This window comes from Chiloscyllium punctatum, chromosome 2 (genome assembly GCF_047496795.1).
Source record: "Chiloscyllium punctatum isolate Juve2018m chromosome 2, sChiPun1.3, whole genome shotgun sequence".
In the NCBI taxonomy this organism is placed as follows: Eukaryota; Metazoa; Chordata; class Chondrichthyes; order Orectolobiformes; family Hemiscylliidae; genus Chiloscyllium; species Chiloscyllium punctatum.
In genome coordinates, this window is record NC_092740.1 from 93,640,098 (window position 1) to 93,665,426 (window position 25,329).

General features: G+C 40.7%; 1 protein-coding gene across 8 annotated transcripts in view; it reads right to left on the reverse strand.

Annotated features, from left to right (window-relative positions):
* agtpbp1 (ATP/GTP binding carboxypeptidase 1) overlaps positions 1-25,329 on the reverse strand; it is a 338,830-nt gene that overhangs the window by 133,122 nt on the left and 180,379 nt on the right. For all 8 annotated transcript variants that reach the window (XM_072585860.1, XM_072585842.1, XM_072585823.1 and 5 more), the window contains 3 exons: positions 19,769-19,946; positions 12,046-12,140; positions 3,192-3,308 (listed from right to left, as the gene is read on the reverse strand). In XM_072585860.1, the coding sequence (XP_072441961.1) occupies positions 3,192-3,308; positions 12,046-12,140; positions 19,769-19,946 (390 nt within the window). The remainder of the gene's footprint in view (positions 1-3,191; positions 3,309-12,045; positions 12,141-19,768; positions 19,947-25,329) is intronic.

A 25,329-nucleotide genomic window follows, 5' to 3' on the forward strand; every position in this document is an offset into this window, starting at 1 on the left:
AGGCCAAAGCATTGAATGTTTTCACGAAGGACTTAGGTATACAGAGAGTATGGGGAGAAAGCAGAAATAGGGTACTGAGTTGGATGATCATATATGATCACATTGAATTATTGAGCAGACTCAAAGGCTGAATGGCCTACTCTTATTTGGTTTGTTGCTGTACTCAATAACTACAGGTCCCAATTTGTGCTTTTTATGTATCCACGTTGGAAAGATCATGCACCAGGACAGGCCAGGGCAGGGCAAAAAAGACAAAGGGAATACACAATCAATGGTAGGACTCTGAGAAGCACAGAGTATCATAGGGTCCTTGGTACGCTTTACGTTGGCCTCTTAAGGTATCAGAGCAGGTGGATAAAGTGGTTAAGGAGGCAAATGGTATACTTGCCTTTATTAGTCGAGGCACAGAGTTTAAGAGCAGGAACTGTACAAAACGTTGGTTAGGCCACCACTACATTATTGCGTGCAGTTCTGGATTTCATATTATCAAAGGGCTGTGACAGCACTAGAGAGGATATAGAAGAGATTTACCAGGATGTTGCCTTTGCTGGAGAGTTTCAATTATGGAGAGAGATTGGACAGACTGCAGTTGTTTTCCTTAAAAGCGACAATTGAAAGGAGACACCATTGAAATGTATTAAATTATGAGGTGTATAGATAGGGTCGACAAGAAGAAACATTGGAGGGATCAATGCTTAGGTAGCATAAATTTAAGCTAAGGGGCAGAAAGTTTAGAGGAGATGCAAGGAAAAATGTTTTAATTCAGAGGACGGTGGGAATCTCATAATTACTGCCTGTAAGTATTTTGATGTGTGTGTGGAATGCCAAGGTGTATAAGGTTATGGCCAACAGGGATTAGAATAGTTCAGTGGGTGTTTGTAAATAGGCAGATGCAAGGGACCAAAAAGCTTTTTTGTGCTGTAGAACTCTATGACTCTACAGTATTATTTTACTGCATTCAGTCAGTTCTGCTATAATGCCCATTCCGTCAACACAAAGTGGCTATAATGCAATTGAAGAATTTAGACCATTATTTGTAGAATGCAAACTTTCCTTAGATGTATTGGTTATAATGTGATTCTAGTCCTATTGGTTTAAATAGTGCTGCTATTTCACGATTTTTTATAACACGGATTGCACAGGAATGGAACTATCGTTTCAAATCAGAACAGACCGTATATAACTTTTGAGTTATTTTCGTTGAATTAGTTCATCTCAAATCTCTCTGCATGGTTGTTATAGCCAGACTTGCTCAGATTTAAAGCAATTATTATTTCATATTTATCTGATCATCGTTTCTAATTTTGGTTTCAGAATTAAAGTCTTGTGTCCATGTTTAGACGAAAGCTACAACAAATTGAAACTGATGACTAGAGAGTGATATAGTAGCTGACTCCTTCCATCATCTTTGGATGAGTGGGTGCAAGCTCATAAGACAGTACTATCCAGATTTGATTCGCTATCTTTTGCGGACAAGATGAGCAATTTTCTACATTATCCAGTAGATGCTAATATTCCAGTGCAACACAGCAGGTAGCCAGGAATTGGCTAGTTTTGGAGCACAGAGCTTTACCACACATCTGGGATGGCATCAGGGTCTGTGATCCTAGTTATGTTCAAGGATTTAGAGATAGGGGGGACCAGCAAGTCAATTGTTGTCAATTTTTAGCTGTTTCTTTTCTCTATTGAGGTCTTTTCACTGCCACTCCTAAGCTACAAATCTCATTCATGAGACAGACACAATGAAAATGTGCCATATTCACCAAACGGTAGATGGCAGACCTGGTAGCAAAAATAGTCAGTTTCCATTATATTGCTAGCAACAAATAGAGAATTATGCATCAGGAGCCAGCAATACAATTGGTCACTGATATTAATATGAAGTTACTTTTTATATGCCTGACTCAGGCACTCAAAAACTCTTGAAATGTGTCTCTCTCAATAGCTGAAAAAGCAAACCGGGCATTGTTTGTTAGAAACAACTCAAGAAACCTGTCAAAATGGATTATTTTGACTTTAGTTTTCAGATATGTTTGGCAGCTTTACCCTCAGTTTATGCCATCTATGTGAAACCAATGTTTCAAGATGTGCAAGGATGGTATAGATCTCACACAGTGTACAATAAAAGAATTCAAAATGCTGCATAGCAGCTCGAGTTGAAAAATGTGGCGCTCAAAAAGCACAGCAGGCAGCATCAGAGGAGCAGTAGAATTGATGTTTTGGGCATAAGCCCTTCATCAGGAATGTTTGGGGGGACAGAGGGGGCTGAGAGATAAATAGGAGAGTAGGGGTGGCTTGGAAGGCGATAGGTGAATGCAGATGGGGGGGGGGGGGGGGGTGACTGTGATAGGTCGGCGGGGAAGTTAGAGTAGGTAGGTGGGAAGATAAACAGGTAGGACAGGTCAAGGGAGCAGTGCTGAGTTGAGGGACTGGATCTGGAATGAGGTGGGGGGAGGGGAGATTTGGAAACCAGTGAAGTCGATGTTGAAGCTGTGTAGTCGAACGGTCCCAAAGCGGAAGATGAGGTATTCTTCCTCCATTTGTCAGGTGTCTTAGATTTGGCGTTGGAGGCGGCACAGGACTTGCCTGTCCTTGGGGGGAGTGGGAGAGGGAGTTGATGTGGTCAGCCACAGGGGAATGGGGTTTTGAGTGTGTGCGTCCCAGAGATGTTCCTAAAATGCTCGGCGAATTGGCACCCTATCTCCCTGATGTACAGGAGACCACATCGAGAGCAACGGATGCAGTATGAGGTGGCTAGATATGCAGAAAAATCTCTGCTGGATGTGAAAAGACCCTATGGGGCCTTGGCTGGATGTGAGGAGGGGAGGTGTGGCATAGGTTTTACACCACATTTAGTGGCAAGAGAAGGTGCTGGGTGTGGATGATGGGTTGGTGGGGGGTGTGGACCTAATGAGGAAGTCACTGAGGGAATGGTCTCTGCCAGGTATATCAATATGCATGCCTTCTCAAACATTCTACAGTATTGGAATCATCCCTGTTGACTTTTCATATCTCTCTTTTAGTGTAAAACATAGCACAGCACTATTTTACTAAACAGATTTTACAGATACAGAACTTGGTTTTGACAACACCAAGGAGAAAGCAAACAAATGCCAAACGATGCAATGCTACACAATTCTGAAGTGCCTCATATGTAAGTGTACAAAGCAGAATGGATTTTTTATTCTTACCTGAAAGTCTTCTGTAAGCTCTGGGAAAAACTGGTTGTATACTTCCAGTTCTTCTATTGGTCGCCCCAATTCATGAACAGGCTTCAACTTGTTAATATCAGTTTCAATATCATCATTCTGCATGAGGGAAAACTTTATTTTAAAATGTTTTATTGTTTATTATCAGAGCTCCAACATGACTGGAAAATGTTTTGTCATCAGAATGAAACAGTTAATTTTATGCTGATTGTCATATTCTTCCCATACATGTAAATACACATTCTATTTATTAAGTTTGGAAAATTTTACTGAACATATTACATTTTTTACAAACATATTCTGAAAAGTAAAACAAAATGTTTCATAACTTACACACAGCAAGTTTTCAAACTTTATAAATAGCACTCAAAGCCTGTGATCAGGATCAACAGAAAAAAAAAAATCAAATTCCAGATGAATGCAAGCCATGAATTCACTTTGGAACTTTCCAAACTGCCCCTCAGAAAGTTAATTAACAAAAATTTTCTACTATCTTCTAAATAAAGAAAAGGTTGTCTTGAATAGTATAGATAATAAATTGGGATATATTGAGATTTTCTTTTTAATAATAAAAAAATTCTGCTTTTACATAATTATCTAGTGAAGCAACAACTTGGATCGGTGGTGAGTGCTGTTGCCTCACAGTGCCAGGGACCCGGGTTTGATTCCACTCTTGGGCAACTGTCTGTGTGGAGTTTATCTCCTTGTTTGCACGGGTTTCCTTTGACTGCTCTGGTTTCCACCTACAGTCCAAAAATGGACAGGTTAGGTGGATTGGCCATGCTAAATTGCCCAGTGTCCAGGGATATGCAGGCTAGGTGGATTAGCCATGGGAAATGTGGAGTTACAGGGATGGTATGGGTCTAGGTGGGATGCTCTTCAGAGAGTCGTGGTGGATTTTAATGGACTTAATGGCCTGCTTCCATGCTGTGAGAGTCTATTATTCTGTGAACCTAGAAACCCTACTTCAGTCTGGACTTAGCCACACAAGAAATGAAAAGGGATATGAGTGTCCTGTATGCATTGTGGAATATTCAGTGGCCAGGATTGAGAAATTTAAACTAAATATTCTCATAATAGACTTCTGTTAATCAAAGTGCCAGATCAAATTGTTCTGGTGTCCAAGGAATTAATAATTCTGAAAAATGTATACTGCGCTAATAAAGTTTTCAATGGAATCAAGAAGTGAAAATCAGAATCAGGCCTAGATGTTTCAAGGATTAACAGTGACGGTTCAGATAATCAAGAGAGAGTGAGGACTGCAGATGCTGGAGATCAGAATCGAAAAGTGTGGTGCTGGAAAATGCACAGCAGGTCAGGCAGCATCCAAGGAGCAGGAGAATCAATATTTTGAGCATAAGCCCTTCATCAGTTCCAATAATCAGCAGACTAAGATAGAAGAAAGGTAGAAAATGTATTTACATAAACAAAGTTACAGGAAATGCGTCAGAGCCAGGAAACTATTTCATGCTTTGGTCTATGAAAAATGCATACCATAGTTCAGGGAGATACATCTATGACTTCAGATGAAGTCATTAGGTCAAGTGAACAGGACAGGATATTCACTGTTAACGTGGCAGCAAGAAGCTTATGAAAGTAGTCACCGATTAGTGTCCCAAAGAGAATGGAGATAGTGACTAGCCTAATAGGAAGGTTAGTGGGAATATCCCGAAAGTAGGAATATATGAGCAGGTTAGGGAAACAGAGAATGCAAAGTCACATTAATGGCTATACTTTACAGGGTGAAACTCACAGAAAATCTGGGATTGGTATAAACAAACAAGTCAGTTGATTTATACAAGAAGATCAAAGCCAGATTTTTTTCTGGGACAAGGACAACTGACACAAGGATACCTTTTGGCTATCTAAATATAGCAAGGATCAAGAGACTGTCATCAATCACAGAAATAGTTGCTCGACATCACTTAATCCTAATGAGAGATCAGCGTAGGACAAGGAGACTGGATTATGCATTATAATAGATAATAGAAGATATTAGGACTGTGCCAAAAATACATCATCGTAAAATTCACAATATTCAGACAACAGGACTGGTCAATCAAAATGGGGGTGAAAAAGGATTGGATTTAAAGAGCAAAAGGAAACCTGGTTTTCAGGATATTAGCAGGGAAAGGCAGGGTAGATAAACCATAGTCACCACCGCAGGAGTTACCTGTAAGATGGTTCCAGCTGCAGATTCTACAAAATGTAAAGTTTGAAAAAAAAAGAAACCAAAATATCGCATCACACGGCAAGTCATAAATTGATTGGGTGATGAACATTGCTGATGCTTTGACTGAGGTCAAATAACAATCAGTTTATTAATATTTAATACTTTAAACATTGTTAACAAGTGGGGAGTTGTTCAGTTTCATACATCTATATGTAAGATTTATAAAGTATAAGTAGGGTTATTCACAAGGTTTATTATCATGGACAAAACTTTGTGAGCACTGATAAAGTTTGTTACTTGTAGTGAGATTGATTAGCTGCAACAAAGTTATTAGTTAATAATTTTTTTAAAATTGCAGTGAAGCTCCTTGCTCAAATATGCGTATCCTGTGCAATGTATAAACAGTAGGGTGCTTTCCATGTCCTAGATAAGCAATTGTGTAAGAAATGTCATCAGCTGCAGCAGTTTGAGATCCAGGTTTTAGACCTGGCTCCCATTTGGAGTACTATGAGCAGATGTGGGCACCACACTCTAGGAATGACATTTTAGCCCTGGAGGGAATTCCACGCAGGTTTTCAAGATGAAACTTAGACTTAAGAGGTTAAGTTATGGGAAAAGATTAGACAAATTAGCCCTTTATTCTCAAGAATTTAGAGGGTTAAAAAGTTATCTAATCAAGGTTTTTATGATATTAATAGGGAAAGACAGGGTAGGTAAACTATTTCCACTGGTTGAAGACTCTAGTACCAGGGGCATGGCCCAAGAATTAGGACCAGGTAATTCAGGAGGGACGTAAGAAAGCATTTCTATATGCAAAGAGTCATATAGGTTTCTGACTCTGTTCCTCAAACAGCCATTGATGCTAAATCAATTGTTAAGTTTAAATCTGAGATAGAATGAATTTTATTGAGCAAGGGTATTAATGGAAATGGACCCAAGGCAGGCATTGGAGTTGGCAACAGATCAGCCACGACCTTACTGAATGGTAAAGCAGGTTCTAGAGGCTGAATGGCCTACTTCAGTTCCTATGAACCTACATAGTCATCTCATAGTCCAAAGGTACACAGGGAGGCAAGGAATGGGTGATCACCAGACAGTTTAAAGGACACAGGAAGGTAGTGTAGAAAATACTCTGAGTTAATCTCACTTTCTAACAGAAAAGGAGATAAAGACTGATTAAGGTCATGGCTCATTTGGGCAGTGTCACCAGAGTCAACTTCATGATGCCAAAGGTGGCCTAGCAATACAGTGAGGTACAAAGACTGATAGAACAACAGTTATTGGAGATTTCTTAGTTAGGGGAGCAGATAGATGTTTTTGCAGTCATTGATGTGAACCAAGGATGGTAACTTACTTTTCTGGTGCAAAAGTCAAAAAGGTCACCAAGTGGCAGCAGAGAATTCTGGAGAGGGAAGCGGAACAGCCAGAAATCATGGTCCATACAGTTAGCAAGGGCAGAGGTAGAAAAAAGGATTACATCGTCTGAGTAGTATTTGAGTAGTTAGAAAATTGATTAAAAAGCAGGAAGTTAAAAAGTCGTAATTTTCAGATTACTGCCAGGGAAATGGTAGCTAGGTAATACAAAGTCCCTCATGGTAGGCTGGTCTAGAAGATTAAGTCACATGGAATCCATGGTGAGTTGGCAAGTTGGGTATAAAATTGACTTGGTCAGAAAAGACAGAGGGTAGTTGTGGAGAGGTGTTTTTCTGTGACCAAATGGTATTGCACAAGCATCAATGCTAGGATGTCTGCAGTTTGCAATATATATAAATGATGTGGATGAAAATGTTCATGGTTTGATTAGTTAGTTTATAAACAACATGGAGGTTGGTGGAGTTGTGGTTAGCAAGGAAGGTCATAATAGGATACTGCATGATATAGATCAGTTGGAAAGTTTGGGCAGGGAAATGGCAGATAGTGTTTCATCTGGACAAATGTGAGGTGATACATTTTGGGAGGTCAAATGCATGAGGAAAGTATACAATAAATAGCAGGACCTTTAGGAGCATTGATATATGGAGAGATCTTGGGGTCCAAGCACTTGGCATACTTGCCTTTAACAGTTGGGGCACTGAATATAAAGTTGACAAATCATGTTTAAGGTCACTTTTGTTGGGCACATTTGCAGTATTATGTGCAGTTCTGGTTACCATACTATAGGAAGGATGTGGAGGCTTTGGAGACGGTGCAAGGCAGGTTTACCTAGATATTGTCTGGATTGGAGTATATTAACTATTAGGACAGGTTAAACAACTTGAGATTGTTTTCACTACAGCATCAGGGGCTGAGGGACGACCTGACAGAAGTATATAAATTTATGAGAAGCATGGATAGGATGGATAATTAAGAGTCTGTTTTCCAGGGTGGAAGTGTGAAATGCTAAGGACAAAAGTTTAAAGGAAATGTGCAAGGGTATATTTTTTTCCACAGAAAGTGGTAAGTACCTGGAACATGCTGCCAGGTGAGGTGTAGAAGCATATATGTTAGTAAAGTTTAACAGGCATTTAGACAGACACATGGAAAGGCAGGGAATAGATGAATTCGGACCATGTGTAGGCAGATAGAGTCATTAGAGATGTACAGCACAGAAACAGACCCTTGATCCAACTCATCCATGCCGACCAGATATCCCAAATTAATCTCATCCCATTTGCCTGCATTTGGCCCATATCCCTCTAAACCCTTCCAGATATTGTAATTGTACCAGCCTCCACCATGTCCTCAGGCAGCTCATTCCATATACATGACCTCTGCATGAAAATATTGCCCCTTAGGTCCTTCTTAAATTTTTCCCCTCTTACTCTAAACCTATGCCCTTTAGTTCTGGACTCCTCCACCCCAGGGAAAAGACCTTGTCTATTCACCCTATCCATGCCCTTCATGATTTTATAAACCTCTATAAGGTCACCCCTCAGCCTCCGACTCACCACAGAAAACAGCCCCAGCCTATTCAGCCTCTCCCTATAGCTGAAACTCTTCAAACCTGAGCAACATCCTTGTACATCTTTTCTGAACATCACAACAGTAGCTAACCATTGGTTATGAAGAACCTTGGGATGTTCTGAGGTTGCGAAAGAGGTGACAAAAATGCACGTTTTTTTTTGACCCCGCATTAAATAGCCAGAGATACATGAAGCTGAAAAAAGTCTCTCTCCAACTTATACCACGTCTGAGGTCTGCACACTCTCTCAAGTCCAGAATGATTACTGAAGATTACTCATAAAACCTCTCACTAGTTCATAGGAAAGGCAACACTTCCATTTGTATAGCAGCTGCAGAAGTCCTGACTCAAAGCACAGCATGTTCCCACTGGCAACAACGAGATGAATGAGCAACTCTCTCTTTTGGTGATTAGATTAGATTATTTACAGTGTGGAAACAGGTCCTTCGGCGCAACTCACCCAGACCCATTCCCTACATTTCACCCCTTCACCTACCGCTACAGGCAATTTAGCATAGCCAATTCACCTAACCTGCATAATTTTGGACTGTGGGAGGAAACCGGAGCACCCGGAGGAAACCCACGCAGACACGGGGAGAATGTGCAAACTCCACACAGTCAGTCGCCTGAGGGGGGAATTGAACCTGGATCTCTGGTGCTGTGAGGCAACAGTGCTAACCACTGTGCCACCGTGCCGCCCGTTGGTGATGTTGGTTGAAGGATCAATACTGGTTCCGAGACACTGTTGGAAGATCAGCGCTGAGGGAGCGAGTGCTGTCAGAGGGTCAGCGCTGAGGGAGCGCTGCACTGTTGGCTGGATTAGTGCTGATGGAGAGCTGCACTGTTGAGGGTCAATGCTGAGGGAGCAGGCACTGTCTGAGAGACGTTAGTAGAGGATGCCACATTGTCGGAAGGTCAGCATCGTGGGAGTGCTACCCTGTTGGTGAGTTGGCACTGAGGGAACACTACCCCTTTTCAGCATCAGTTATGAAGGACGGCTGCACTGTTGGAGTAGCCTTCTTAATGGATGAGGCATGAAATAAAAGATTCACTTGCCCTCTCAGGTGAACATTCAAGATTCCATGGCACTATTTGGAAGCAGAGCTGGGAATGGGAGCTCATCCAATGTCCTTGGGATTAGTTTAGAATGGCATCATGGTCAGCACAGACATGGTGGGCCAAAAGATGGTGAAATTTGAGTGCAATTTTTCTTTTATAAAGGTAGCCTAATGGTGACATGTAACCACTGTTGATTGCCATAAAAACCCATTGGTTCACTAATGATCTGGCTTATGTGTTACTTCAGTCCATATACAAAGTGGTTGACTGTACACTGCCTTCAGAGACTTTTTCTTCACAAATGAGGGGAATAAGGCAGGCATCATAGCTGAAGAGGACGAACACGAAATATTCGATTTGATCAAGATATGGAAACAGGAAGTGTTGAGGGAATTACCATCTTTTAAAATGAATAATCAGCACGCTTGGATGAAATGTTCCTCAGACTGTTGAAAGACATTTGGAAAGAAATAGTAAGTGCTCTGATCATCATTCTCCTACCCTTACTGGTTGCTGATATAGTGCTGGAGGGTGGGAGGACTGCCAAAATTATTGCTTGCTTCATAAACTGAGCAGGAGATAGAACAATTTCAGGCCATTCAGTGTAAATCTTAGTGGTAGAGAAATTATTGGAATCAATTCTGAGAGAGAATAAACAGTCACTTTGAAAGGAAGGGACTCATCAAGGACAGTCACCATGGATCTTGTTCGGTGAAGATTGAGTCTGACTAATATGACATTTTTGAGGTGGAGAAAGTACGGACTGCAGTTGCTGGAGAGTCAGAGTTGAGAAGTGTGGCACTGGAAAAACACAGCCAGTCAAGCAGCATCCAATGAGCAGGACAGTTGGAGTTTCGACATAAGTCCTTCATTGTGAAGGACTTATGCCCGAAACTTCGACTCTCCTGCTCGTTGGATGCTGTCTGACCTGTTGTGCTTTTCCAGCGCCACACTTTTTGATTTTTGAGGTGGACGCAAGAAGACTGATGAGGGAGTCCGGGTGATGTGGTCTACAAGAACTTTAGCAACGACGAGATTCCACGTGCATGTAGTAAGCTGGATACAAAAAGAAAATCAGCTCTGTGACAGGAAACAAAAGGTAATGGCTGACAGGTTTTTTTGCAACTGGATGGCAGTTTACTGTGGAGTTCGATGGGTTTCATCCAAGGTCCCCTGCTTTTTCCAATAAGAAAGAACGACTTGGATTCAAGTGTCAGAGGTTTGATTGTGAATTTTGCAGCCAATGCAAAAAAAAATTGGTCTCGTGGTTGATAAAGTGGACAATGTACATCAATAAATTAGTAAGGTGGGTAGAGAAGTTGTAAATATTAGGGCATGCATTATGGGAGAACAAAGCAAAGAAAATACAATAAATACAAGGATACAGAAATGCGTCCAGGAAGTAAGATACCTCAGCAGGAAAATCTCCCTGAAGTTAGTTGGACTGGTTGATAAGGTGTTTAAGAAGTCATATGGAATGCTACCCTTTAATAGGCAGGGCAGAGAATGTAAGATCAAAAAGGTTATACTGGAACTATATACCACAACTGCGTGTAGTTGTGGTCATCTCATTGCAAAAATAATATAATTGCACTGGAAGGTACAGATGTTGCAAATGCAAAGCAGAGTCACCACTTGCATCGGCTAAGGTCCCATCTTCTGTACCTCACCCCTCAGCCTAATAACTCTCACATTAAACCACCTGTGGTGTCTCTCTAATGAAAGCCCCATGGTCCTCTGGGACTACAACAAGTCTTCCTTACAGATGTTTACAAAGATGTTGCTAAATGTGGAAATTATACCTTTGAACAAATACTGGATAGGTTTGGGTTATTTCCAATGTCTTCATCCAGAATTTAGGAGGTAACTGAAACTCACTGTTTGAAAAGGTAGCAGAGGAAGAAGCCCTCATTTCATACAAAAATTAAATGGATAAGCACTTGATGTCTTGTAAACTCCAGAGATACAGACCGAGTGCTGGAAAATGGATTAGACTGGGTGGTTCATGTTTAGCAGACACTGATATGAAGGGCAGAATAGCCTCCTTCACTGTCATAAATGTATCTACATTGTCTAAATATCCCAAGTTAAGCCATTTGCCAGAATGTGGGGAGATGACATGGAAGTGACAATATGTGAAGTCAGGATAGACATGATCAGTCACATTGCTTTCTTTTATGCTGTAATGATTATTCAAAGAGGCAATAGTCACATTAAATTTACTTTCTAAATAGTGATGAAACTTGACAGACTAGGTGCTAATGACAAAATTGCAGGAATCAAAAACATTGTTGATCCAAATGATGGAAATGAACATGGTATAAATCGTAAGATGTATGACATTGAGCAAACCTGGAGGAATTGTCTTTTTGGGAGAAATAATCACAAAAGTTTGGGAATCATTATACAGTGTATAGGAAAGCTATGACATTTTTCAAATATTTTTGACTCTTCATTGGCTCACTAATTATCTTTTTCAATAATTATTTTATTTCCTGTAGTGTACATTTCTGATGAAAGTTGCATATCCAATAGATTACAACTTCCAATTTATTTCACCACTTTTTTTTCCCATCAAATCTGATACATCTTGAAGGTAGTTTTCTTTTTACTTGGTATTGATCTAAAATTCATGTAATTTGGAAACAAAATGAGTCTGGCACCTTCTTGTTTTCATCTTTTTCTTCATCTTCATTTTCATTGTCTGTTTCTATTTCAGTGTCATCGGTGTCATCACTTTCATCTACAACATCATCAACTAAAACAAAAGAAGTTTAAAAATGTCTGCAAAATCTAAACAACAATGCAGAGGTTTGTTAAGTAAAATTCAATCAAGCACATCGGTTACTTAGAATGTGTAATAATCAAAAAGAGCTAAAGTAGTGACTAATAGTTAGTACACTGCAATTAGCATATCATTAGATAGTTCACTGCAATTAGCCTATCATTTTTTATAAATGTAGGGCTTTTTCCTCATAATTGTGACAAATGTGTAACCAATAGATTAGAATGGCTGTTTGTCCAATGCATAGTCTAACTAACCTTAGCATATTACTTCTGCTCCATGCCATCCTCTAGTTCTATTTTTCATCAAGGAACTTGATCCTTTTAGTTGTCAATATAACTAAAAGTTTTGTGGTCATTCTCAAATTTACCATTTTAAATCACAAAAAACTTTTAAAACTACATTTCACAACACTATGCACAAAAATTACATTTGTTGTTACTCAATAGGTTTGTTTTCTGTATTACCTTATTATTACTTTGCTATATATTTGTCAACTGTTAAATGTTAAATGATTATAAATTAAAATAATTGCTATATTTATTACTATTTGCCAATCAAACAGGTTTGGAGCTTTCATTACTTTTGCAAGGAATCCACACACATTTCCAAGAAGTTCAACTAGGAAAAGGATATTCAATTTTATCAACAATACTGTATAAACAAACTATGCTAAATTATCCCAGTCCCTGTGAATCCCAATTTTTTTTTCTAATCAAGATGGAGTTACTCTAACATACAGAATTGACAGTAAAAATGAATGTCATTAAAATTTATTTTTGAGGATTTCAATCTTCGTTCCAAAAGTGTTAGGAAAGAGCTGCATTTTGAAAGGAGAGCAATTTATTAATAACTAAAGGTACATTACTTTTTGATTATTAATATACTTGAGAACAAGATCCCGAAGATGTACTCAGTTTGGCTTACAAATGACACAGTTGACCCGAAGCACTCTCTAAAGTGGCCTGGAAAACTGTAAAATAAATACTACAAACGCAAAGCTCACAACTTTCTGACATTAGTATAATGACAAGTGCTTCACTGATTGACACTGTTAAAAGTCGTGTTAAGTCTTTCTTCTCAGCAAAGACAGGATAGTCAACTAAATGTGATTTTGCCAACATTATACACATTCCAAGAATAACATCACAAATAGGCATTTGGTAGTACTGAATTTGAGTATTGCTTAAATAAATGCACATTTAGTCAAAGCATCAAGGCAATTTGCAAGAAGTATTGAAGTAAATAGAAAAAAAATTATACTGCTTGAGTGAGTGAGGGTTGATTAGTTGGTAAGTGGATGCTCTTTAATAGAGGTGTTGCCATGGAGAATGCACCAATCAGATGGTAACTGACTATTAACTGCCAAGCTTTGTTTAAATTTTAAACTAGGCAGATGTCATTGATTTCTAAGGGCATTGCCTTGATCAATGAACCAGAAAACTGCTGCCATCTAGTTTGTTGAATTATAACAGGCACCATGTTTTTCCTATCTGCAAAGATCAGGGGCCTGTGCATGAATATTTGTAGCCTCCAGTAAGTGCAAGTGCACCACACCCATGAGCCTGACGAACAAACTAATTTGGTTGTCAGAGTAATTGCTTGTACACAGGATTGTTCAATAAGCATTTTCTAATATTGTACGTCATGTTTTAAGTTTTGCAAACACAGCCTGCCTGGTTGCAAGCTGTACCTTGATAACAGCAAGATGAAAAGCTTTAATAAAATGTGTATTTTCTCAGACAAAGTGTACCCTATCAGTCGCATCCCATGTTTGTCTCCTGAGGAGGTCATTACAGTTTCTCACTGTGGTATGTCGGAACTGGCAATTGATCAGTTGAGCATTGTACTCTGTTCTCATGACGGCATCCACAGCAAGAAACCGAGAGGGGGCCCTTCATTGTCCAGTACTTCCCGGAAGTGGAGAAACTTGGCCATGTTCTTCGCAGCCTGCAACACATTATCGGTGAGGATGACCACCTCACCAAGACCTTCCCTACCCCCCACTTCTTGCCTTTAAACAACCACCAAATCTTAAACAGACCATTGTTCACAGAAAACCACACAGCCTTCAGCACAACATCAACCACAACACCGTACAACTCTGCAAGACATGTCAGAGTGTCAATATGGATACCACCATTACATGTGGGGACACCACCCACCATGTATGTGGCAGGTACTCATGTGATTCAGCCAATGTTGCCTATCTCAAATACTGCAGGCAAGGAGGTCCCAAAGCATGGTACATTGGTGAGATCAAGCAGACACTACCACAACAGATGAATGGACACCGTACAACAATTGCCAGATGAGGATATTCCCTCCCGGTCAGGAAAGACTTATGCAGTCAGGGACATTCAGCCTCAGATCTTTGGGTAACTGTCCTCCAAGGCATTCTTTGGGATATGCAACAACACAGAATAGCTGAGCAGAGGCTGATAGTCAAGTTTGGTACCCATGAGGACGGCCTCAACTGGGACCTCGGGTTCATGTCACATTATAGGTGACCCCACTACACTATCTTTTATAAATACACACACACGTGATAAATTTGTATTTGCAGATACATTCTATTTTTGCTCAAAAAGCACCCGATCTGCAGGCAGTCAATGTAGAGGGTCAATCCATATAACACTTTGTAAATTCCTATTTTGGAAATAGAACCAGTTTGACTCAAGATTGGGATACAGACAGACTCTAACCTCATACCTTTAATACATTGTCTGAGCTGAGATGTCACCATTTTTTATATAAGTTATCTCGAGAATGTGACTTAAAAAGAGAGTTCTGGGATTTACATATTAATGAACCAAAACCTGCAACCCATTCTAAAAGATGAAAGACTTAACAGAAATCTGGGTTTGTTCAATACATCATATTAATTACATGACACTGTGATCTTTTGCTATAAATTCTGCGTCTTATGATCCTGCTCCATAGCTACCTGATGTAGGAGCAGCGGTCTGAAAGCTGGTACTTTCAAATAAACTCGGAGGACTATAACCTAGCGTTGTGAGATTTTTAACTCTTTTCTCAGAAAGACACAGTAATTAGCACTGTGCAGCTTTCTGGAACTACTGCATCAATAGTAAATAAATAAAGTGTCAAAACATAAAATATGCATATGTAAAAACAAAATTTACAAAAGCATTCATTCCTTAAGTTAATTTTCCACAAATCGATTACTTGTGTAAATAAAACCACAAAACACAAGTACTGTCCATGATAAGTACTCTTACCATAAAAACAAAATACTATGGATGCTTCAAATCTGAACTGAAAACAGAAGCTACAAGAAAAACCTAGCTGGTCAGACAGCATCTGTGAAGAAAGAAAGCATTAACATTCGCACCTGAATTATTAACTACTTCCTTCCCCACAGATGCAGCCTTATTAATGAATACTTTTTGCATTTTCTATTCATTAATAAGGCTGAAAATTTTAAAATTTGTTTTCAGATCTCTTGGATTGATTGGGAATTTGAATTCATGACAAATGTTACAAGTTAAAAATGGGGATAAAGAAAGGAAAGGCATTACATAATAGCAGTTCGGGGACACATATGGTTAGGTCCTCCAAATAACTAGTTATCAATCTCACAATGCTGATAAAGGAAGGGCGGAGCAGAAAAACAAAAGGGCAGAAAATCCTGTGGTGCTTGTAATACAGCGATAGAAAAGGATTGGGAGATGGATAGAACAAGTATCGGTATAATTTGATCTCTTGGTTAAGGAAGATATGATCTGAGAAAGGAAAACAAGTATGAAACATTATAAATACAAAACATTTGATTGAGTTCTGGAGAATCCTAGCCTTCACTTCGTGTTTTGGAAACTCCTAGAACTGAGTGAACTGCCCAAGTATCTGATCATTTTTTTCCAAATGCTGATCTGATAATAGATTCTTGACCCTCATAAATTTCTGGTATTAATCAGGCATGTTATTCCCTCAATTCAACTGTCATAATTATCTTAACAAAAATACATTAATTTAGGCATAGTTAATTCTGCCTAAACTGTTCTTGATGCAATTACCTAATGTGATGGCTTTTTGTTCCTATACATCTTTGAAAGAGCTGTCTTCTTGCTCTACATCTTTCTTTTGGACCAGTGGATGAGGTGGTGGGAAAAGTAACTGATAGTCATCAAACATTTTAGCAAAGAACCATCTGGTTGACTCAATCATAGAGTCATAGAGAGAATACCATGTTATTTACACTGTCAGAAATCATATGATGCACATCAACGTTGAAAACTATATATATCAAACTGAGTTGTGTCCCATCAGGAACACTGTAGACAGTTCTTGACACTTTCACAAGACCTTGGAGAGGATGCTGAGAAGATGACCAAAGATTTCAGTTGCATGGACAGTCTAAACAAAATGGAGGAGTTCTTCTTCTAGCAGAGAAAGTGCAAGGGAGATTTGATGGAAATGTAAAATATTATGAATAAATAAGGCAAAGCTATGTCCAACCACAGAATGATCAATTACCAATCACAAAGACTTAAGGTAATTGGCAAAAAGAAGCAGAGGCAAATGTGAAGAGAAACAAAATGTTGTCATTTAGAATGCTTGATTGGAAAGAATAATGAAAATGAGATTCAATAATAACCTCCAAAAACAAACTGGATAAATACTTGGAGAAAATGTTATGAGGCTCTGGGAAAAGAGCAGGGCATGGAACTAAATGGATAGTTGTTTTTCAAACAGCTAACAGAGGAGGGAGGAACCATACAGTCTCCTTTAAAGCTGTAAATTCTATCAGAAATCCAAACAATGTGGGAGAATGAGGATTTAATGCAAATTAGTATTAGTGAGGAGATTGTATTGAAGAAATTAATGAGACTAAAAGCTAGGTTCCCAGAAAGAGGTAGCTATGCAGATTGTGGGTGAACTGGTAATCATCCTCCAAAGTTTAATGGAGCCAGTTGATTGGATGATAGCAAATATCGACTATTTAGGGAGAATCACAAGAGCATTTGAATATGGTAGTAGTAAAGTCTTGATTCAATTGCACATATCCTTGGTTAGACTTCACCTTGGGTATTATATGCACTTTTGATCTCTTTACCTTATGAGGGATTTAATTGACATGGACAAAAGGCATCAAAGTTTCACCAGCATGTTATGGGGACGATAGGACTGTCCTTTGGAGAGAGATTGGGTAAACCGAGGCTGTATTATCTGGAACTTTTAAGAGTGAGACGGGATTTTACTAAAACCTATGTTATACTTTAAAGAGATAGACAGGTAGGTGACACATTTTTTTCTTGGTTAGGGTAATTGAAAAGAGTAATTCCAAATATTATGATTGTACAAGGTAATGGTTTTGGAAGCATTGATATTGAAGTTGTGATAAATTCTGCCCAATTTGATAATATTTCTCAGTCTTGGGTGGAGAATCATGCATGAGAGCTCAATGGGTCAGAAGTGACAGGCACTTGCTAATCTAAAATAGGCATGATTAACTAATCAATGCAACTTAAAACGATTGCTATCATGCAATAACTATCTGGGAATTTGTGTTGCAGATGTTTCGTCCCCTGTCTCGGTGACACCCTCAGTGCTTGGGAGCCTCCTGTGAAATGCTTCTGTGATATTTCTTCCGGCATTTATAGTGATTTGTACCTGCTGCTTCCGGTTGTCAGTTCCAGCTGTCCGCTGCAGTAGCCAGTATATTGGGTCCAGGTCGATGTGCTTATTGATTGAATCTGTGAATGAGTGCCATGCCTCTTGGAATTCCCTGGCTGTTCTCTGTTTGGCTTGTCCTAGAATAGTAGTGTTGTCCCAGTCGAACTCATGTTGCTTGTCATCGGAGTGTGTGGCTACTAAGGACAGCTGGTCATGCCGTTTCGTGGCTAGTTGGTATTCATGGATGCGGACCGTTAGCTATCTTCCTGTTTGTCCTATGTAGTGTTTTGTGCAGTCCTTGCATGGGATTTTGTACACTACATTGGTTTTGCTCATGCTGGGTATCGGGTCCTTCGTCCTGGTGAGTTGTTGTCGGAGAGTGGCTGTTGGTTTGTGTGCTGTTATGAGTCCTAGTGGTCACAGTAGTCTGGCTGTCAGTTCGGAAATGCTCCTGATGTATGGTAGTGTGGCTAGTCATTTGGGTTGTGGCATGTCCTCATTCCATTGTCTTTCCCTTAGGCATCTGTTGATGAAATTGCGGGGGTATCCGTTTTTGGCGAATATATTGTTCTTCTTCCTCTTTTTGCAGTTCTGGTGTACTGCAGTGTGTTGTGGCCCTTTTGAACAGTGTCTTGATGCAACTTCTTTTGTGTGTGTGTTGGGGTGGTTGCTTTCGTAGTTTAGGACTTGGTCTGTGTGTGGCTTTCCTGAATACCTTTGTGGGAGACACTACATAGGATAAACAGGAAGACAGCTAATGGTCTGCATCCATGAACACCAACTAGCCACGAAACGACACGACCAGCTATCCTTAGTAGCCACACACACAGACGACAAGCAACATGAATTTGACTGGGTCAACACTACTATTATAGGACAAGCCAAACAGAGGAACAGCCAGGGAATTCCTAGAGGCATGGCACTCATCCACAGATTCTATCAACAAACATCGACCTGGACCCAATATACCAACCACTGCAGTGGACAGCTGGAACTGACAACCGGAAGCAGCAGGTACAAATCACTATAAATGCCGGAGGAAACATCACAGAAGCGCTTCACAGGAGGCTCCCAAGCACTGAGGATGTCACCTAGACAAGGGACGAAACGTCTGCAACACAAATTCCCAATTCGGTGAACAGAACCACAACAACTCGCACCCGAGCTACAAATCTTCTCCCAAACTTTGAGTAAACGATCTGTTGTATCATAAAATAAGTGCCTCTTCTTGCTATGACTCACCATCTATCCTCTGTCTCGAATAATTGAACAGGCCCTTAGAAACAGCACAGAGGATTAGAATCATAGAATCCCTACAGTACGGAGCAGGCCATTCAGATCATCGAATCCACACTAACCCTCTGAACAGCATCCTACCTAATCCCACCCTCACTACCTGATCCCTGTAAACCTCCATTACCCAAAGCTAATTCACCGAGCCTTCACATACCTGGATAGTATGGGCAATTTAGTATTAGATTGAAGCAACTGAGATTGGAGACAGAGGTATACTTTGACGACCCATATTATTTAATTCCAAATATGGGATGCATTTCTGTGGAATCAGCGTAACACAGATGCCTATAGGTATGCAGAAGAATACATATTTACAACAAAATTGTTTGTCTGAGTCCGAGATTAAGTTTGCTCTAGAAGTACAAAAATATGGTAATTTCAGAAACAATTCTCTTAACCTGTTCATATCTTGGTGAATATTGGTAGTTTTGACCAAAACCAATGACGAAGTACACCAGTAACTTGGATAACTATTATTTGTCGTATTATTTGTCCAGATTGAGCCAAATGTTCATTTGTGGAAGGAATACAACTTTGACCAATTTATAGGTTTGTCTCCACCTTATTTTCAATATGCATCATGCATTCAAATTCACTTATTTAATATACTAGCTGCTCACTTTCCTTTTTGTTTTGGAAAAGACTGTTAAAAGTTCTCAAAAACTTACCTTCAGGAGGTAAATTATACAGCTGAGCTACAGGGCCACTTGTTGGGATTACTGGTAACTGGAAGTGGTATACACTTTTGATAGTTGGAATGGGAAGCCGATTTTTAGGGAAGCATTTTCTCATGATGAGACTAGAGATATTGACCAGAGGATCCAGGGTTCTCACCGAAAGGCAATCCTGAAAACGAAAAAAGTGAAGATGATAATTGCAGTCTACAGATTCTATATCACAGTTCTCTTTAAAGAATTGCAATATTTGAAATTTATATATGCATGGAAAACTCAGCAAAGATTTTTTCAATATTCTTGCTAAACAGGCGAGCAAAAACATTATTCAAAAAGATTAAACTTAGACAATGTTGTGGAAACACTTCTATTATTGGTATTGTTTGAGGAATCGTGTTTGCAGAATTATCGTTTGAGGAATCATGTCTGATGGATTGTGAAAATCATCTGAGGTAGTGAGGAGATATCTGGACATTCATTTTGTTGCAAGGAAGCAACTGAAATTGGGACACTTGCTTCTTAAAAAAAAGAACATTTTTAAAAAAGTCATATGTCTTGAGTTCAATTGAGGTATAGTCTTAAAAAAAAGAGACAAGACTTCCAGCTTAGGCTTCCCTAGCATTCTGAAGTACCTACATGAGGTTATTGTTTGAGACCTTTAAAGCCAAAGTAGTTGCTCTCCCACAAAGCCCTCTATAAGATTTCATTTTAACATCCTAAACGAATCTGAAGAGATTCCAGAGGATCAACAGCACATGCCAGTAACCAATTTACTCAAAGGTGTTTGCTCCCCCAAAGTTAATCTCTGGAGAGAACATTTCCAACTTTTTGTGTGTGCGCATGAACACGTGCATGTGCTGGTATTACTTCAATGGTAAATACTTAAATCTTTTAAACAAAAGATGAACATATATATTGATATGAACATCCATACATTTGAACATAAAAATGTGGAGCAGAAGTAGGTCACTCAAGCCATTCACCACTGAATACAATCATGGATCATCTGGATAATTCCACAATCCATATTCCAGAGAGCCCTTGATTTTTTTTGCCTAAGAGGAAAAAAAATCTTCTCTTATCATAGAATCATAGAGATCTACTGCACAGAAAAAAGTTGCCTGTGCCAGTCAAAATCAAATACCTAAATATTCAAATTCCATTTTCCCGCGCTTGACCCCATGCCTTGTGTGCCTTGACATTGAAAGTGCACATCTAAATACTGCTTAAATGTTCGAATGGTTTCTACCTGTATCATCCTGAAAGGCAGCGAGTTCCAGATTCCCACCACCCTCTGCGTGAAGATGATTTTTCTCACATCTCCTCTAAATCTGCATGTTATCTTAAATCTATGCTCCCTGATCACTGATCAAGGAGAAAAAAACTTCTGTCTACTTATCTATGTCCCTTAATCATGAACCCTCTCAATCCCCTCTGCTTTAAGGAAAACAACCTCAGTCTGTCCAATCGCTCTTCATAACTAAAACTCTCCAGCTCAGGCAACATCCTAGTAAATCTCCTCCATACTCTTTCCAATGTTATTATGTTTTTCTCTTAATGTGGATTCCAGAACTGCACACAATACTCCAGTTGTGACCTAACAACATTTTATACCATCCAGCATCTCCCTGCTCTATACCTTAGCAAATAAAGGCAAGTATCCAATATGCCCTCTTTACCACTTTATCCATCTGTCCTGGTTTCTTAAGGTAACGGTGTATATGCACACTTTGGTCTCTCTCGCCTTGTTAGTGCTGCTCACGTGCACCAGTTTACATTTATTCTGGATTGAGCTCAATCTCTCATTCATCAGCCCATCTGACCAGTCCATCGATATCCTCCTGTAATCTAAGGCTATCTTCCTCACTACTTACCATCCACCAATTTTTGTATCAACCATCTGCCTGAAATTCAAGTCTAAATCATTTATGTAAATCATGAATGCCAAGTGCCCCAACAATGACCCCTGTGGCACTCTGCAGGACACACTTTCAGTCAGAAATCGCCATGCTCTCCTTCCTGCCATTCAACGAACCGTGGACCCAATTTCCAAGTTTCCATAGATCTTTGCTAAGACTATTCCATGCCAGTCATCATAAAAAAAATCTCACTGACATCAAAACATTGTCCTCATCGACACACCTGGTCACCTCTACAAAAACTTCAATCAAGTTAGTTGGACGTGACCTTCCCGTGAGAAATCCCATGCCGACTGTTGTTGATTAATCTCTGCCTCTCCGTGCAGATTTATTCTGTCTATCACAACTACTTCCAACAGTTTCCCAACCACTGAGCTTAGACTGACTGGCCTGTAGTTTCCTGGTTTATTCCTTGTCCTCTTCTTGAAAAATGGTACCACATTTGCTGTCCTCCAGTTCTCTGCCAACTCTGTGGCCAGAGAGGAAAATTATTGCCAGCACCCCTATTATTTCGTCCTTCCCTCACTCAACAGTTGGGATACATTTCATCTAGCCCTGGAAATTTATCTATGTTTAGGTCTGCCAGACTACTGAAAAAGCTCTCTTTGACAATGTATATCAAAGATCTTCTCCCTGATTTCTTTACCCACATCACTCCTTTCACTAGTAAATACTGACATAAAGTATTAACGTAGAACATTATGTACGTCCTAAGTCTCCATGCACAACTTACCATTCTTTTCCATAATTCTCTTACCTTTTATCCATAATGTACTTGGAATATAACTGAGGTTTGTTTTCATGTCACTACTTGCAAAATGCTCCTCTACTGATATAAGCGCTATTTGCTAGGCTTAATTAGCTAAAATAACAGTCCAAGACCACTGGCCTGTGACACACTGACTTAAAAAGCTCTCTTGGATGCATTTTAAGAATTCTGCTCTCTCTAAACCTTTCACACTATGACTATCCCAATTAATGTTGGGAAAAGATAAAATTCACTATTACAATCTTATTACTCTTTGAGAATTGTTTATGTATCTGCTCTTCTATTTTTTTCTTTGGTTTTAGAGAAAAAACCCCAGCAGATACTGGAATCCAGCATAGACAGGCAGGAGGCTGGCGGAACACAGTAAGCCAGACAGCGTCAGGAGGTGCAGAAGCTGACATCTCAGGTGTAACCCTTCTTCAGAACTGGGGGTGGGTGTGGGAGGAGCTGCAGATAAAAGGAGAGACGGGAACAGGGTGTTGAAGTGGGGATAGGTGAAAACAGGTCGAGAGTATGACCTGCTGGAAAAGCGCAGCAGGTCAGGCAGCATCCAAGGAACAGGAGAATCCACGTTTCGGGCATAAGCCCTTCTTCAGGAATGCTTATGCCTGAAACGTCGATCCTCCTGTTGCTTGGATGCTGCCTGACCTGCTGCGCTTTTCCAGCAACACATTTTCAGCTCTGATCTCCAGCATCTGCAGTCCTCACTTTCTCGTCGAGGGTATGACCTGGTTGGTCAATGCGAGGAATGAATCCAGTTCGTGGCAGGCAGCAGTGGAAGGGAGGTTATTTGAAATTGAAGAACTCAGTGTCGAGTCCTCTAGGCTGTCCAGGTGGAAGAGAAGGTGTTGCACCTCCAATAGGAACTGTAGTTTGTCTTGGCATCAGAGGCGGCCAAGGATGATAATGTCGGAAAGGGAGTGGTTGGGGAAATTGAAATGGGCGGTGATTGGGAGGTCCGGTCAGTCCCTGCATACCTGGCTGTGATGCTCAGTGAACTGTTCCTTAAGTTTACGTTCAGTCTCCCCAATGTAGGGAACACTACATCAAAAGCACCTGATGCAGAAAACTAGGTCAGAAGAGAGGCAGGTGAACCTTTGTCTTACCTGAAAGGACTGTCTGTGGCCCTGGATGGAGGTGAAGGGGGTGGTGTACTGACAGGTTTTGCCTCTTTTCTGGTTGCAAGGGAAGGTACTTGGGGGTTTGGTGGTGGGGGCGGCGTAAACCAAGGACTGTCGTAAGGAACAGTCCTTGCCGAAGGCAGCGAAGGATGGGGAGAGGAAGATGTTCTTGGTGGTGGGGTCTATTTGGAGTTGGCGGAAGTGTTTGAGGATGATGCGTTGGATGCAGGATGGTGGGGTGGTAGGTGAGGACAAGGGGGACTCTGTCTTTATTGCGTGGGGGGTCAATTAGAGTGGTGGAACGGGGTATGACAGTGGTGCGGTGGAGGGCTGTCTGGATGACAGAGGAAGGAAAAGCACGTTGTTCAAAATAGGTGGACATCTGGTCCCCACACTCAACAACTTTTCCTTTAACTCCTCCCATTTCTTCCAAATCAAGGCGGTGGCCACGGGCACTCGGATGGGCCCCAGCCATGCTTGTCTCTTTGTTGGCTATATCAAACAGTCCCTCTTCTGCACCTACACAAGCACTACCCCAACTCTTCCACCATTACATCGTTGACTGCATCAGTTCAGTGTCCTTCACCGAGGCTGAACTGGAGCAGTTCATCAAAGTCACCCACAACTTCCACCCTGCCCTCAAATTCACTTGGTCCATCTCCCTCCCTTTCTAAACCTCACCATTTCCATCTCCAGAGACAGTCTCCAGACCCACGTCTACTATAAACCCACAGACTCCGATAACTACCTGCACTACACCTCCTACCACCCAGTTTCCTGCAAGAACTCCATTCAATTCTCTCAATTCCTCTACCTCTGTCGCAACTGCTTGGACGAAGAGACATTCCACTCGCGAGCATCCCAGATATCCACCTATTTTGAACAATGTACCTTTCCTCCCTCCATCATCCAGACAGCCCTCTGCCGGACCACCTCCATTCCCGTTCCGCTCTAAACCCCCACCAATGCAATAAAGAAGGAATCCCCCTTGTCCTCAAATGCCACCCCACCAGTCTCCGCTTGAATGCACCATCCTTAAACACTTCCGCCAACTCCAAATAGACCCCACCACCAAGAACATCTTCCCCTCCCATCCCTCTCTGCCTTTCGCAAGGACTGTTCTCTCTGACAGTCTTTGGTTCATGCCACGCTCACCACCAACTCCCAGGTACCTTCCCTGCAACCAGAAAAGGTGCAAAACCTGCCAGTACACCACCCCCTCACCTCCATCCAGGGCTCCAAACAGTCCTTCCAGGTGAGACAAAGGTTCACCTGCCTCTCTTCCAACCTAGTTTACTGCGTCAGGTGCTCCAGATGTGGTCTTCTCTACGTTGGGAAGACAGAATGTAAACTCAGGGAACGCTTCACCGAGCATCACAGCAGGGTCTGCAGGGGCTGACCGGACCCCCAGACCAGACTCATTACTCCCATTGACTAACCAGTTCGTACCTTCTACCCGTTTTCACCTATCCTCACTTCATCACCCTGTCCCTGCCTCCCCCTTTATCTACAGCTCCCACCACACCCACCCCCAGTCCTGAAGAAGGGTTACACACGAAATATTGACTTCTGCACCTCCTGACGCTGCCTGGCTTGTTCTTCCAGCCTCCTGCCTATTTACTTCTATTTTTCATTGACCATTGGGGGAATCCAAAGTATACTCCCAGCAATGTGATTGCTCTTTTTGGTTTTAGTTTTTAAGTTTTATCTTTATGAATTAATTTGATGAACTTCATACATCCTGTA